The 14,957-nt window shown below is 31.4% G+C and overlaps 1 protein-coding gene across 1 annotated transcript; it reads left to right on the forward strand.

The window, feature by feature from the left end:
• The first annotated feature begins 2,939 nt into the window (after positions 1–2,939).
• Positions 2,940–6,991, forward strand: LOC134241374 (angiopoietin-2-like). Its single transcript, XM_062723438.1, has 4 exons — positions 2,940–3,961; positions 4,114–4,283; positions 5,538–5,634; positions 6,930–6,991. The coding sequence occupies exons 1-4, from the start codon at positions 3,640–3,642 to the stop codon at positions 6,989–6,991; spliced, it is 651 nt and encodes a 216-aa protein (XP_062579422.1). The 5' UTR covers positions 2,940–3,639.
• The last annotated feature ends 7,966 nt before the right edge of the window (positions 6,992–14,957 follow it).

A 14,957-nucleotide genomic window follows, 5' to 3' on the forward strand; every position in this document is an offset into this window, starting at 1 on the left:
AGAATTGAAATAACTATTGTTGATTAACCATACGTCGTTGATATATCTCTAGCTGAAGGCCAAAGCAAGTGTATTCCTCTTTTCACGTAGAAGATTTTAGACACATTCTCCGCCGTATGATTACAAAAATTAGCTCTGCTTATTTAAGGGCGCAATTGCCACCCGTGGGAATTCCAAAAAGAGTGTTGGAAAACCTGATCTCGAACAACCACAAACACTGTAAAGATATGTACAATATGTATATTTACGATTTCAACCTTCAAATGTTTTTATCAATGTTACTTAAATAAGCGTAAAGACAGATGGGGAATTCTTACTCTCGTATAATGGTACAATAATGAGTTTAAAAGTTTAAGTATGTTATATGATAAGCGATAAGTTAAAATATTATCAGCGATCAAAAGATCTATCAAATTATTTAACATGTTTATAACACTGTTTACATACATCATGCAACAATATTATTGCAAGTTTTGGAAAGAAAAAATCCTATTTGGTTTTGCTGCTTCAGTTTTTTAAAATTATTTAAGGAACGATATACCTTGTTTCCACAGAACATTTGTTAAGCTTTGACGTAAGATCTGAGTACACCAAATATAGAGATTCATGGGAGGGAGAGGGGGAAAGGTCGTGATCATTAATGCTAAATGATAGTCTAAATATAGCTGATTGTACATAGTGTAAGGGAAAAAAATAAACGAATGAAAATAAATGTCTTTATTACAAAATTAAAAGTTAATTTTTGATAAATTCTTCTAGATCTCATACGATAATACTAAATTTACTTCTAATGTGATTAAGGGCGTACATTGCAAAAAATACAGAAACTAGTACAAAAAATAGAAAACAAAAGTAACTCATATACTTTATTACTTTAACAACTTTTACTGATTAAAAAAAGTTCTAAATAGTAAAGGCAGTAACAGTTAAAATATTATCAAAAAGCAGAGTAAGACAGGAGAGAGTCCATATCACTTCATGTGATAAGACGTAAGACGTATTGAGTTTTAATGCATCATGGATTTTTTTTTTTTTTTTTTATGTTGGGGTGGAACATATTCACATTGATAAAATTTTCTATCAAAGCTTGTTTGATGTAAAATAATTACTAATCATTGACTAACAGGGTTCTCCATCATTTGAAAGTTTACTGTGTTGCTAAGTATACGCGAAGCACTAAATTTTTGCGGTTTATTTGCGATCAAATTCGCTACTGAATCACTATTTATTATAATTACAAAAGAAAACATGCACTCACTTATTTAAAAAACGCTAATTCGTTACACAAATGGTATGATCGTACATATTGATATAAGTAAAAACACGTTATCAAGGATACAGGAAATTCTGACCGATACAGTCGATCTACTTAACATTTTTGAAAGATTTGCCGTGATTATTTATCAGATTTCTTGTTTCCGCATACAAAAGAAGAAACAGTAAAATATTTTTAAAAGTTCCTTGAACATGTTGAAAATTTTTCGGCAAATTATTTAAATTAATTAAATGACTTTGGTACGATGTCATGTTTGACTTACAGGACTAACATAATTCTTGCGCCGTGGCTCTAAAGAAGAGACGTATTTAAATATTTTTTTAAAAAAATAATACGATGTATTTTATTGCAACTACCAATTAACCGTTACATGGAAGTGTGAAAACAAATTATTTAATTGTCTATGTTTCGTCATCCGTAAAGTCCGGCGAGAGTCTAGGAGATAATTGATTATGCAAGGTGAAGCCCTGGTTATTAAGTGCTCTAATTCTTAGAATTGAAAGACGGTAGAATTGTTTGATTAAAGTTTCAGTTAGAGATAATTTGTGTGTTTAGATTTTCTGATTAACACAGATCTTACTGTGTCGGCAAAATATTTACTGTGTTGCATGCATAAAATTTGATTCGTTACTGTGTCGGAGAAAATTTTACTGTGTCGGGAGCAACACAGTAAACCTCTCATGGAGAACCCTGGACTAAATTCACCAAAGCCATACCTCATCCGCAAAGGTCAAATTTTTAGAACAACAAGTCAAAAAATTGCAAAATCATTAACTTCAAATTATTAGTATTCCTCTTTAAAGATGTAAAATATGACGTACCTTCAAGGCTAATCTCTAGGCATTCCTATCGCAACATGACATGAAAATTGGCCTCATTTTAAATTTTTAGCATTCAGCTTCAATGAAGGATATGGAGAAAACGAACAGTATTTGATATCAATGTTCATAAACGAATACAAAATAGGAGCAGAGCAAACAGGGACCTTCAAAGTATCAGAGGTATGATCAGGTGCCATGGAGGAGTAAGCAACCCCTTTTCTACCTATTACACCCGCCGTGTGCTCCTTGTCATGATCGGGAAATAATGGGAAAATCCATCGTCAATTCAGTGAATATTTTATTATTATAACTTTATTGAATATCATGTACAAGTATTATTATTTAATATATATATCCTGATCTATTATACAGGGAGAGGGTTATATATAGGGTGTGTCATGCTGTGTTTAATTACACAGTAAAGAGTAAAATGATTTCTTTTTAAATGTCAGGTCTCAAGTATCGTATAATCTTTTTTATTGATATTTAATCATTTCATCTATTACTCATTTAGCAAATAAACTTTAATAATTGAAACCCGGTTTATGTTTTTATTTTGGACAAAAAGATAACATTATTTTCTGAAAGCGTGTCTAGTATAAGATAGATTCTTAAACAATAAAACACACTTACTATATCATTTGCTAATTAAGTACATCATTTTAAGTAATTAAATTCCGGATAAAAGTTTTCACGCTTGTTAAAAAGATAACATTGTTTTTTTGAAAGCTTGTCAAGGACCACTTAATACTTTCAATGTAAAACACTTAATTTCTTAAAGCTGTATGAGTTGATAAAATGATTGCCTAAAAACCTTTGTTACACACCATATAAAAGGCTTCCTTAAACATCAGAAATCACTGTAAAAATGGCCTTTCTACTTCTCCTTCTGTTCCTCCATGGAACTTATGGTGATTTATCTTTAATTGAAAACAAAGCTTCTGATAAAAATGGTTTGCTCTCCAGTATAATATCCGGTAAGGCTTCGAATATCCTACGTGACATTCTGAATCAGGAAAGTCTGGCCCGCTTCTCTATGGTACAAAAAATACAGAATTTAGTGATGGATGCCATAGACAGAAAAAAAGATGGACAAATTATAAAGACAAAGCTAAGTGAGGTGACAAAGGACTTACAGGATTTGGAGACTAGAAACCAAATAATGGAGGAAGAAAACGTCAAACTTAAAGAGGAATTAAAGGTCATCCATAAAACGGTGAATGGCAATAAAAACCAAACAAAAGAAGAAATTCGGGACTTGAAGACTAGAAACCAGATAATGGAGGAAGAAAACGTCAAACTTAAAGAGGAATTGAGGATCGTCTACGGTACGATGAACGCTGATAGAAACTATACAAAGGAAGACATTCGATCCTTCGACCAGAAAATTAAAAGCAACACTTTAGCTTTCCAAGATGAAAATCGTAAGTTAGCTATGAAAAATTCAGATTTCGAAAAGCAGGTTGATCTGTTTGAAAAAAAAAAATCGAAAGTGACTTGATAAGAGAAATACAGACATTGAAGGTAAAGGAACAAAGTACAATGGAGAAAATAAACGTTCTCAACGAATCGCAAATTGTTTTTGCTAAAGCTCATCTAGAAAAAATAAAAGAACTTGATGATGATATAGGTAATAAAAGTATGGTTTTCAAAAGCAATGATCGTGCATTGGCAAAAGAAGTTGAGGATCTCAAAAACCAAATGTATGGAATGAACGCAACATTACAGAAAAGCGGTGTAAACAAAATTGCCGAACGTGTTAAAAACAATGAGGAAAAAATTAATAATTTCTCAGTATCTGTAAAAAATGCTCTAGACAACGTCTGGAAGGATCTGAATGAATCGAATCGGATCTTGTCAAAAGGTATGATGACATTCTATTTAAGGAATTGAATTTAGTGTATAAATAATTGACTAACAATTCGTATGAAAAACGACATATTATGTAAATGAAAATTGCCGGTATATCTGACCTGATAAAATATACATACATTGATCATAATATCTATTTTCCAGTGCTCTCTATTGATTGTGGTAGTTGCTGGGACATTTTAAGGAAGAACCCGTATTCAAAGGGAAGCGATGGAGTATACACAATAAAAGTAAACTCTATAGAAAAGTCTGTTTACTGTGACATGAGAACAGATGGAGGAGGGTGGACGGTGAGTATGAGTCTCAGTAGTAAGGTCTGTTTACTGTGACATGACGACAGATGGAGGAGGGTGGACGGTGAGTGTGAGTCTCAGTAGTAAGGTCTGTTTACTGTGACATGAGTACAGATGGAGGAGGGTGGACGGTGAGTGTGAGCTTCAGTAGTAAGGTCTGTTAACTGTGACATGAGTACAGATGGAGGAGGGTGGACGGTGAGTGTGAGCCTCAGTAGTAAGGTTTCTTTACTGTGACATGAGTACTGATGGAGAAGGGTGGTTGGTGAGTGTGAGCCTTAGTAGTAAGGTATGTTTACCGTGACATGACTACAGATGGAGGAGGGTGGACGGTGAGTGTAAGCCTCAGTAGTAAGGTCTGTTTACTGTGTCATGAGTACAGATGGAGGAGGGTGGTCGGTGAGTGTGAGTCTTAGTAGTAAGGTCTGTTTACAATGACTTGAGTACAGATGGTGGAGGGTGGACGGTGAGTGTGATCCTCAGTAGTAAGGTCTGTTTACAATGACTTGAGTACAGATGGAGGAGGGTGGATGGTGAGTGTGAGCCTCAGTAGTAAGGTCTGTTTACTGTGACATGAGTACAGATGGAGGAGGGTAAACGGTGAGTGTGAGTATCCGTAGTAAGGTCTGTTTACTGTGACATGAGTACATATGGAGGAGGGTGGACAGTGAGTGTGAGCCTTAGTAGTAAGGTCTGTTTACTGTGACATGAGTACAGATGGAGGAGGGTGGACGGTGAGTGTGAGTCTCAGTAGTAAGGTCTGTTTACTGTGACATGAGTACAGATGTAAGAGGGTGGACGGTGAGTGTGAGCCTTAGTAGTAAGGTCTGTTTACCTTGACATGACAACAGATGGAGGAGGGTGGACGGTGAGTGTGAGCCTCAGTAGTAAGGTCTGTTTACTGTGACATGAGTACAGATGGAGGAGGGTGTTCGGTGAGTGTGAGCCTCAGTAGTAAGGTCTGTTTACTGTGACATGAGTACAGATGGAGGAGGGTGGTCGGTGAGTGTGAGTTTAAGTAGTAAGGTCTGTTTACTGTGACATGAGTACAAATGGAGGAGGGTGGACGGTGAGTAAATAAAATATCGAACTCTTCCTACCAAGGTTATACTTGTACTTTGAATTGCCATGAATCGTTATTATTCAATTTAACCTCATCACGTGTAAAGAAAAAATGATTTCAAATTGCATCAATATGAAATGTAACGTTGAGCAAGAAATTGAAATAACAAGATAAATATATTTTGTCTAACCACCGTTATCAATGTGTTAAAGGAAATACAAAGAAGGCAGGACAATTCTACAGATTTTTACAGGACGTGGTCAAAATATAAACAAGGATTTGGGGATCCCTCTACAAACTACTGGATTGGTAAGATTGACTTTTTGCTTATCTACCAAAATAACAAAATAAACCTTCATATACCTTCTTGTAAAAGAATGTTTATATTTATTTAATTATTGTAATTTTTGAAATATATCCAAAGGCCCTTCCTTGGTATTAAATATCATTCATTTTAGAAAAAAATAACGTCGGAGTCGTATTAAAATTGATCGAAAAAACCCAAGTAAGGTAGAATTGTTTTGAATTTATTGATTGATTTATTGATTGATTGTATATTGTTTAACGTCCTCACGAGAATTTTTTTCACTCATATGGAGACGCCACCACTTGCCGGTGGAGAACTACAATTTTTTTGTCCTAAATTCTGCACTCAGGGCCAACGAGCAGCCAGGGATCTTATTTGTGCCAGCACTTACTGCGACATGGGACTCTGTTTATACGGTCTCATCCGAAGGACCGTCTCCATGTCCCACGGTGGGATTCGAACCCACGACGTAAGGATCAACTCCTACTTCGCGACTCTAGAGCAGACGCTCCACTGCTAGAATTGTTTTACTTGTGAGAAAAGTTAAAGAAAAGAATTTTTCTCTTTGTCTCTTTGCATGTTTTATATGATCTTCGACAAAACAGATCATTAACAATTTATCTATAGAGAACAGATAACACAAACGTTTTAACAAAATTATAATTCATGGACGAAATTAAGAAGAACTTTAAATCATATCCACTCTTCGGCAAGGAAAGAAAACACTTAAAATAGTTATTAAATTAATAAAGTCTCAAAATGAAGCTTGAAACATAAATCTTTCCGTGCATCAATTTTCACGTATCTCAATATTATTCAAGATTCTTTGAGGTCATAGAATTGTCTTGTAGAAAGTTGACATTTGTACTCAATTAATGTACAAAAATAAATATTTTTATAAGTAGCATAACTTAGAAGTAATCTGTACTGTCGTGCAATAATAGCACAAACTTTTTACACTATGTGTTTTATAACAATTGAAATAAATAGATGAACTTAAATGTCTGGCTATCTTTATTTTTTATCTTAATCAAAAACAATTTACAATTAGAAATTAGAAAGTGCATAGCGTGTATCTTGTCAGACTTATCTGTATGGAGTGTGAGAACATCACCCGGTCTAATTAATGCAAGATATCATATCCTCAGGGATACAAAGTACCTATGAATAAAGGATTGACTTTCTGCCGCCACTCGCCACACTTGCTGTATCTTTATTATTACTGATTAGTTGAAACTACATGGAAAGGGGGGGAGGGTGTGATATTCCAATTAACAATCTTAAATGTGTTAAATAGGAGTCAGATCCGGTGATATGGCAGGCCAGGACATCACTCAGATGCCGTTTGGTCAATCCTAAATTCTTCTAGAGCTATTCGCAACTTAGTGTACCTCATTAAGGAGGATTCTGTCTGAAATAATGTTGAATTGCAATGAGCATCATTTTCTTGTCATTTAAGTTGCTAATTAATTTTGTCCACCCTCCTCCATATTTTGTTTTTGGTAAAATACATATGGTATCTTTTACATTTCTGTCGTGTTTGTCTGTCAATTGTTGCTTTACTTCCTTTGTAAAATGAGGTTAATTTGTGTATCACTGAATATTGTATGCTTTTTTTCAGGATCAGCTAAGATATTGTTTCACTGGATTATTTAATTGGGCATATAATTGGATAATTCTGGTAAGTTTGTCTTTGTTTTGTTTACATTTCCTATGAAGGTCATCTTTGTAGGACTACATGTTGTATATGCTAATATCTTTTTGTATGCTGTACTGACAGGTATTAAACAAAATTGAATATGCTGTTAAGAGAAAGTCTGTTAGTGTCTAAAAATTACACTGATAATCATTTTGTATTTGTGATATTAATACAGTAACTGTGCTTCTTTTGTTATCTAAAGATAACATGATGAACTATTTTCATGAACTTTTTAGCACTGTATTTAAACATGCAATGTTTCATGCAGTTCCTTGTCATATTAACAAAATGATTATATTTTCTATACAGTCCTCAACCTGGAAGATATGTTTTGTTCCTAACCATCTATAATCCATTCTCTATGAAGTTCAGCCTGTCTGCCCAAATTCCTTTGGAAATACATAATTAGTCAACCAACATAGAAACAATCAAACTTGAAGGTAAAGTTTCAATGAGATATCATTTTAATTTATTTAATTCTGTTTTATTTAAATGTTTATATTTTAAAATGGATAAAAAAATGGATAAAAAACATCTGATAATGGAAATCAATATCATAAAGATAGTAAGTTTTTTAGTGTCTAAATAATTAATCTGATAATCATTTTATTTATGATATTAATACAGTAGTTGTGCTTGTTTATTATCTATAGATAACATGATGAACTTTTCTCATCTGGAGTTAATGTTAAAAACAATTTTTTGAGATTAAAAACAAATATTTTCATGATCTTTTTTGGTATTGTACATGTTGTATTTAAACATGCAATGTTTCATGCAGTTCCTTGTCATATTGAAAAAATGATTATATTTTCTATACAGTCCTCAACCTGGAAGATATGTTTTGTTCCTAACCATCTATAATCCATTCTCTATGAAGTTCAGCCTGTCTGCCCAAATTCCTTTGGAAATACATAATTAGTCAACCAACATAGAAACAATCAAACTTGAAGGTAAAGTTTCAATGAGATATCATTTTAATTTATTTAATTCTGTTTTATTTAAATGTTTATATTTTAAAATGGATAAAAAAAATGGATAAAAAACATCTGATAATGGAAATCAATATCATAAAGATAGTAAGTTTTTTAGTGTCTAAATAATTAATCTGATAATCATTTTATTTATGATATTAATACAGTAGTTGTGCTTGTTTATTATCTATAGATAACATGATGAACTTTTCTCATCTGGAGTTAATGTTAAAAACAATTTTTTGAGATTAAAAACAAATATTTTCATGATCTTTTTTGGTATTGTACATGTTGTATTTAAACATGCAATGTTTCATGCAGTACTCTGTCATATTAACAAAATGATTATATTTTCTACAGTCCTCAACCTGGAAGATATGTTTTATTCCTAACCATCTATAATCCATTCTATATGAAGTTCAGCCTGTCTGCCCAAATTCCTTTGGAAATACATAGTTAGTCAACCAACATAGAAACAATTAAACTTGAAGGTAAAGTTTCAATGAGATACAATTGTAATTTTTATTTATCTATTTATTTATTTATTTATTTACATATGCATTTTTATATTTTTGAATTGATAAGTAAATGATATATGATTTTTTTTTTTAAATAAAGAGGGCTTGGTGGTCATGGTCATGTTTAAACTCTATTGATATCCTTTAGAAGAAGAAGAAAAGGCATAAAAATTCATGATCAAATTTTTAAAACTAAAATGTATGAAATTTTTCTTTGCCAAATGATAGTTAACAGCTGAAGATAGCATATTTATAGAATAAGTTAAATATGGCTAATTTGTTAACCCCCAGCTTCCTTAATAGCATAATTGGTAAAGATAGGAAGTTTTGACTTCAATTGCTGATGAATTCTGAATTTTCCATTTAATATTAACATTCTATCAAAGAGAAAGAATACTATAATGTGGCTCATTAGGATGACCAGAAAAGAAATCTTAATGACCCTCTTGACTATGTATAAAGATTGTAACCTTATAACTGATGTAAGATGATCTGATTGTGTGGAAATAAAATTTCCTGGTGTTTCTACTACCCAAGATCTTCTTATGAGTGTATGGGACTGCTGTAATCCTTCTCCTGTTTATAAAAATAATACCTTGGAGCATGACACTTTATTCATAAAAGGCACTTTCAATATCATTTCTATGAGTTTGTGTTCTTTCTTTTTAATAATCTAGTGTTATATCTCCTTTAACCTCATTAATATGTATGCTTCCAACATCTTAGATCTGTCTGTATAGTTTCTTCAGCTCTTTGAACACAAATACCCTGATTCAATCTTTTGAGGTAAACATCATAGAGACATCATAGATGATTATCAGAGTGTATATATCACAATCTTGACCATAAGGTCAATTTAAATGGTCAAAGGCACAACAAATGAAAGTGAAAACTTTTCTTTTTTTTTTTTATCAGAATACATAATTTTGTAATAAACAAACACTGGAAAGTTACTCTCATAATGAGCCTTAATGTCTTCCAAGAGTTCAGTTTGGACTTCCTCCATTAATCCTTGTATCTTGTAATCCTTGTATCTCCAATGGTTTTGTGGGCTAAAAATCATGTGTCTTTAACAATCTTTTTTTTTCTGACAACTGTTTTCTCTTATCATCTATAAACTTGACTTCTTCTCTAGTCAAAGGTCTTTCAGGGTAATCCAAGTAATTCTCACCCTCTTTTGGTAATAAATGGTTATATTCTTCATTGGCTTCTTCTGCAATCAAGGGTCTTTCTATGTAATCTCTGACAACATTAGGATCACCCTTTTCTGGACATAATTGGTTATATTCTTCTTGAGAAATGATCTCAATAGTGCCATCTTTTTTATTTTAACTGGTATACCTCTGTCTACATCTTTCTCTGAAAGAATTCTCTCTCCGAACTGAATTTTACTCATTCCTTTACTCTTTTCTTTACTAGAGGTGTTACCCATGGTTAATATGAAAAGTCAAAATCTTATGTTACAACTTGTTTTTATACCCTTTTTGTCTATATGTAGAATTCCATCAAGCTTATATTACATTACAATTTTTTTTTTTTCAACTAAGACATTATTTTTTTTTATTTTTTCAGGATTCTCTAGTGAGAGGTTATGGAAATGATCTATGTCTACTCTTAGAATGGTGAAAGACTCTCAGATTATGCAAAGACTAACAGAATATCCTCTCTTGGAACACTGAAACAAGAAAACCAAACTTAAGAGGATGCAGGATTTAAGAAGAACATAAATATGATTTCCATCGAATTTAACCAGTACGATCATAGACTGTGGTTTATACAGGATGACAAAGAAAGGACCCAGGATTGTATGTTTCACTGTCAGACACTGACTATGGATAAAGTGTAATCATTTATCAAACTGAGATCTAGTCAAATCAAGTATTGAAAATATGATTTTCTGATAGCATGAGCTCTTTAAAAACTATTTCTCACTGACCTCAAAGTATCTGAATGTGACTTTTATTTTTACCAATTCATATTGAAGACTGTTGTTATGTATGGGAATTACACATTTAAACCTTTTATTTTTCATCTAATTTTTACAACCCCCTAGAAATTACACAGATATCCAGATGCTGGATTTAATGGTATTATTTAACTTTCCTGGAATTGTAAATATATTTTGTTTGTGTATGTATCATGTTTAATTTTGAATTTAAAATTTGTCTCAATAGGACCCCCATAAAGATGTAAGTGTCCCATAATCTGTGATGCAATAATATCTTGAATATTTGTTGTCATCCCATATACTTCATACTTACTACATAAAGACTGATTGGAGGAATACACTTTGTTGTTTGGGACACTTTATCAAGGTCAAAGCATGAGATTATTGAGAAGACTACTTTGACAATAATTTGTAACTTACAAACTTCACATCATAAGTACATAAATGAAGAATGAATAGGATGAATAAGAGATTTCTTAAGAAATCTTGGATCATGTTTCTCCTGAATAAAAACCAGTTACTGAGATAACTGATATGAGTCTTGCAATAACTTCAACATTTTGTAATAAGTATAGAAAATATGATTTTCTGATAGCATGGGCTCTTTAAAAATTAATTCTCACGGACTTCAGAGTATTTAAATGTGACTTTTATTTTTTGCCAATTCATATTGAAGACAGTTGTTATGTATGAGAAGTATACATTTAAACCTTTTATTTTGCATCTTATTTCTATATCCCCCTAGAAATTACACAGATATTCAGATGCTAGATTTAATGTAATTATTACTTTCCTGGAATTGTAAATATATTGTATTTGTGTATATATGTATGTGTATTGTACCCTATTTTTAAATTTAAAACTTGAAATATGATAAAGGTCCCTTAGTATCCCACTTCAAGATGCAGTTACCCAGTAATCTGTGATGCAATATCTTGAATATTTTTATCATCTCATATACTTCATGCTTACTACACATAACAGCTTATAGTAATACACATAGTTTTAAAGGACACATTTGTCAAGGTCAAAGCATGCGATTATTGAGATAACTACTTTTGAAAATAATTTGTAACCTACAAACTTCACATCATAAGTTAAGAATGAATCGGAGATTTTCTATAGATTTTAAGATCATTTTTCTTCTGGGTAAAAGTCAGTTGGTAAGATTACTAATATGAGCTTTGTAATGTTGAAACTTTAACATTTTGTTATAACCTAGAGACTTTATATCTGTTATATTGGGTGACATGGCATATTCTTTGGAAAGAATTGGAAATGTAAATCAAATGCACAACAAGGATGTTTAAAGACTTTTACTATGTAATACCTAAGAATTCTGTAAAAAATCTTATTATCACTGCATAGATAAAGACTGGTTGGAATAATATAAGTTTTGAACTAAGGTCAAGGGGAAAAACCCATTCATAAATAGATCTGCATGGGGAAGACTCCTCTAGATCTTCATTCAAAAGTAAAGAAAGTATTTTTTTTTTAAGTTTGAAAGATTGAATGGCAGCATATCATTTGCTTATGAATTTAAAATGAATCCAAACATATACATCTTTAGATGATAACTGTAGAATTTTTTCAATTCCTGGACTTTCTGTCTTGATATTTTCCTTTATTTTCTGTAAAATTTAATGATTGTCTTTTTTTAGTTTAGTTGCATTAGTTTCTTTTTGGCATGTAAAAATGACATCATCCAATTTGAAAGAAGTTCATCTACATTTTATATTTAGGAGAGAATTTTTCATCAAAGGTTTCATTTTTGTTTATATGGAATGCTAAGTTCTGTTGATTTCCCTTTTTCCTACTAAAGACATACCAGTAGAGTAGTAAATGTACATGATGTGTCAGCAAAGCATGCGGAAACCTGATGACTTTATCATTTCTGATTAAATCAAATTATGAGTTTCATCTTTGTTACATTGTAATAATTCCTAAATAGGACACACACCAGAAACTCTTAAAATGATCTCTACTGTTTTAACTGAGCATCAGGCTTTAACAGTACATAACTATTCCAAATGATTTTTGGACGCTTTTGTATCAAAAAGACAAAACAGTTGGTTCACAGATGTTCCAAAGAAAAACAGCCACAAAGAAATGATTTGTTATGTTCTTTGATTGATTCATGTAAAATATATTTTAAAAAGTATACTCTAACATTTATCTTTTGCATAAATAACTTTTTGTGGAGAATTTTTCATAACTTTAAAAAAGTAGTCTTATTGTGTAATATGGTTAGCTTAAAATCTTGTAGACTTTAAAGTTTTACATGACCTGTCACACATCTTACATGTGTAACCATTTCATTTCAGGGTATTCAGCATATATTGTGGTTTTCTCTTAAATTTATTTGCTTATGTAATCAATAATTTGAGAATACTCAAATTAGGAAATGTAAGAGAGAATAGGCAAGAAAATCAGGGTTAAAAAATGTTTTTACTACAAAGGGGTTAATCTATTATTTAATATATAAGTACATTCAGTCTATACATTTCATTTGGGTATGAAATAAACTTACATTTGAGCATTTTAAGACAATTGTAAATATTACTTTAATCTGTTTTTAAAAAAAATGACGAGATTCACTGTCAGCATGTTATTTCCTATAAAATAAAAAGAAAACAAACAATTTTATTTGAGTCAGTTTTTTCTTTAAATGTAAATAAGAAGCATTGGAAGTTGGGAATATTTCACAAAGTTGATTGAATATAATACTCACTAGGACAGTTGGAGTATTATGATTTTACCCTAAAGGACACCAGTTTAAATTTCAATATACAAATCATGATTAGTCATGGAGTATAAAGTTTACACTTGCCAAAAAGTAAATGGTATCTCTATTCAGGGTCAATCCAAAGGAATGAAAACAATGTTTCTTTCTATGTATCAAATTTGAAGGATTTCTTGCAATAATTTCACTGTGTTCCTGTTCTGTTTTCTTTCTATGTATGGATAACCCTAACCTGTTCAATCAGAATACAAGAAGTAAATAAATTATGTCAAATGAAGAAGGTGCACAGCAGAAATTTACATGAATTGAACAGAGAATTCTGAGTTTCCCTCAAATATGGCACCAAGTGATGTAAATTTAAAAGAAAATGTGGATCCATCTTATGATTGAGACTAGTACATATTATGAATGATGGGCATTATGACATTTAGAATGACATTACATTGATTCAATTATATGGACAGCTCTTAATCCATACAGTCAAAATGGAGGAAATATTTTTCTTTATAGGCATAAAGTAAGAAACACTCAACCAATTCATCAGAATTTTACTCTTTAAAGAAAAGGAGCCTTACTTGCTTTGTTGAGTTGACATTCCTATTTTGTCTTTGGTAGGTACACTGATGGTTTCCTTGACTATAATGGGAACTTTTTATTTAAAAGTCCTCAGATTGTCCTGATATTTTGGTTAAAATAACTGCATGACATCAAATAATTTGTTCATACAAAGAAATAAAAGATTTTCCAGGTTTCTTCTTTTTTTGGGTCAAATTAAAAATAGTGTCCAACTAATATATCCAACATATAATACAAGATAATCATCCAAGTTACACAAAGGTAAATAAATGACCTTTTTAAGGTTTTAGTCAAAAGATCAAAGTGAGAAGGATATTTAATAGTTTGGTTAATATTCATCAAACTCCATGGATAGATTAATTAAACAAGCTTCATAAATTTTGATTTTCAGGTAAAAGATTAGCACAATTTTTGCTATACCATTGTTGTCCATGAATATCTAATCAACACTATTGATTTTTCAGGTTAAGGGTCAATGTGTTCCTACTACAGTAAAACTTCATTAATATAAGGATATCAGGGTGATTCGTTTATTTGTTAGAAATTAGTTATAAAATCTCCCACTCTTTTCTATAATATATCAGTGAATGTGCTCCTTAATTTTAAAGAATTTTACAAGCAAATCATATACTGACTTTCAATCCTTCAAAACACAATATAAATTGAATCTTGATATTAATACTTTTTAGGCTTTCAGACTTATAGGATTTCAATCTTAAAAACTTTCAGACTTTTAATCTTTAAAAACATTTAATCATGAGGACTGATTATTTATCTAGTAAGTCTTGTCTTTATGTAATTAAGATCAGTCTTTAGTTATTCAAAATTTTCATATTTGTAAAACCAAATTGTGAAAGTACGGTGTTT

The sequence above is a fragment of the Saccostrea cucullata genome, unplaced genomic scaffold, assembly GCF_032062105.1.
Source record: "Saccostrea cucullata isolate Sc308-1 unplaced genomic scaffold, CSIRO_AGI_Scuc_v1 ctg2867, whole genome shotgun sequence".
Taxonomy (NCBI): domain Eukaryota; kingdom Metazoa; phylum Mollusca; class Bivalvia; order Ostreida; family Ostreidae; genus Saccostrea; species Saccostrea cuccullata.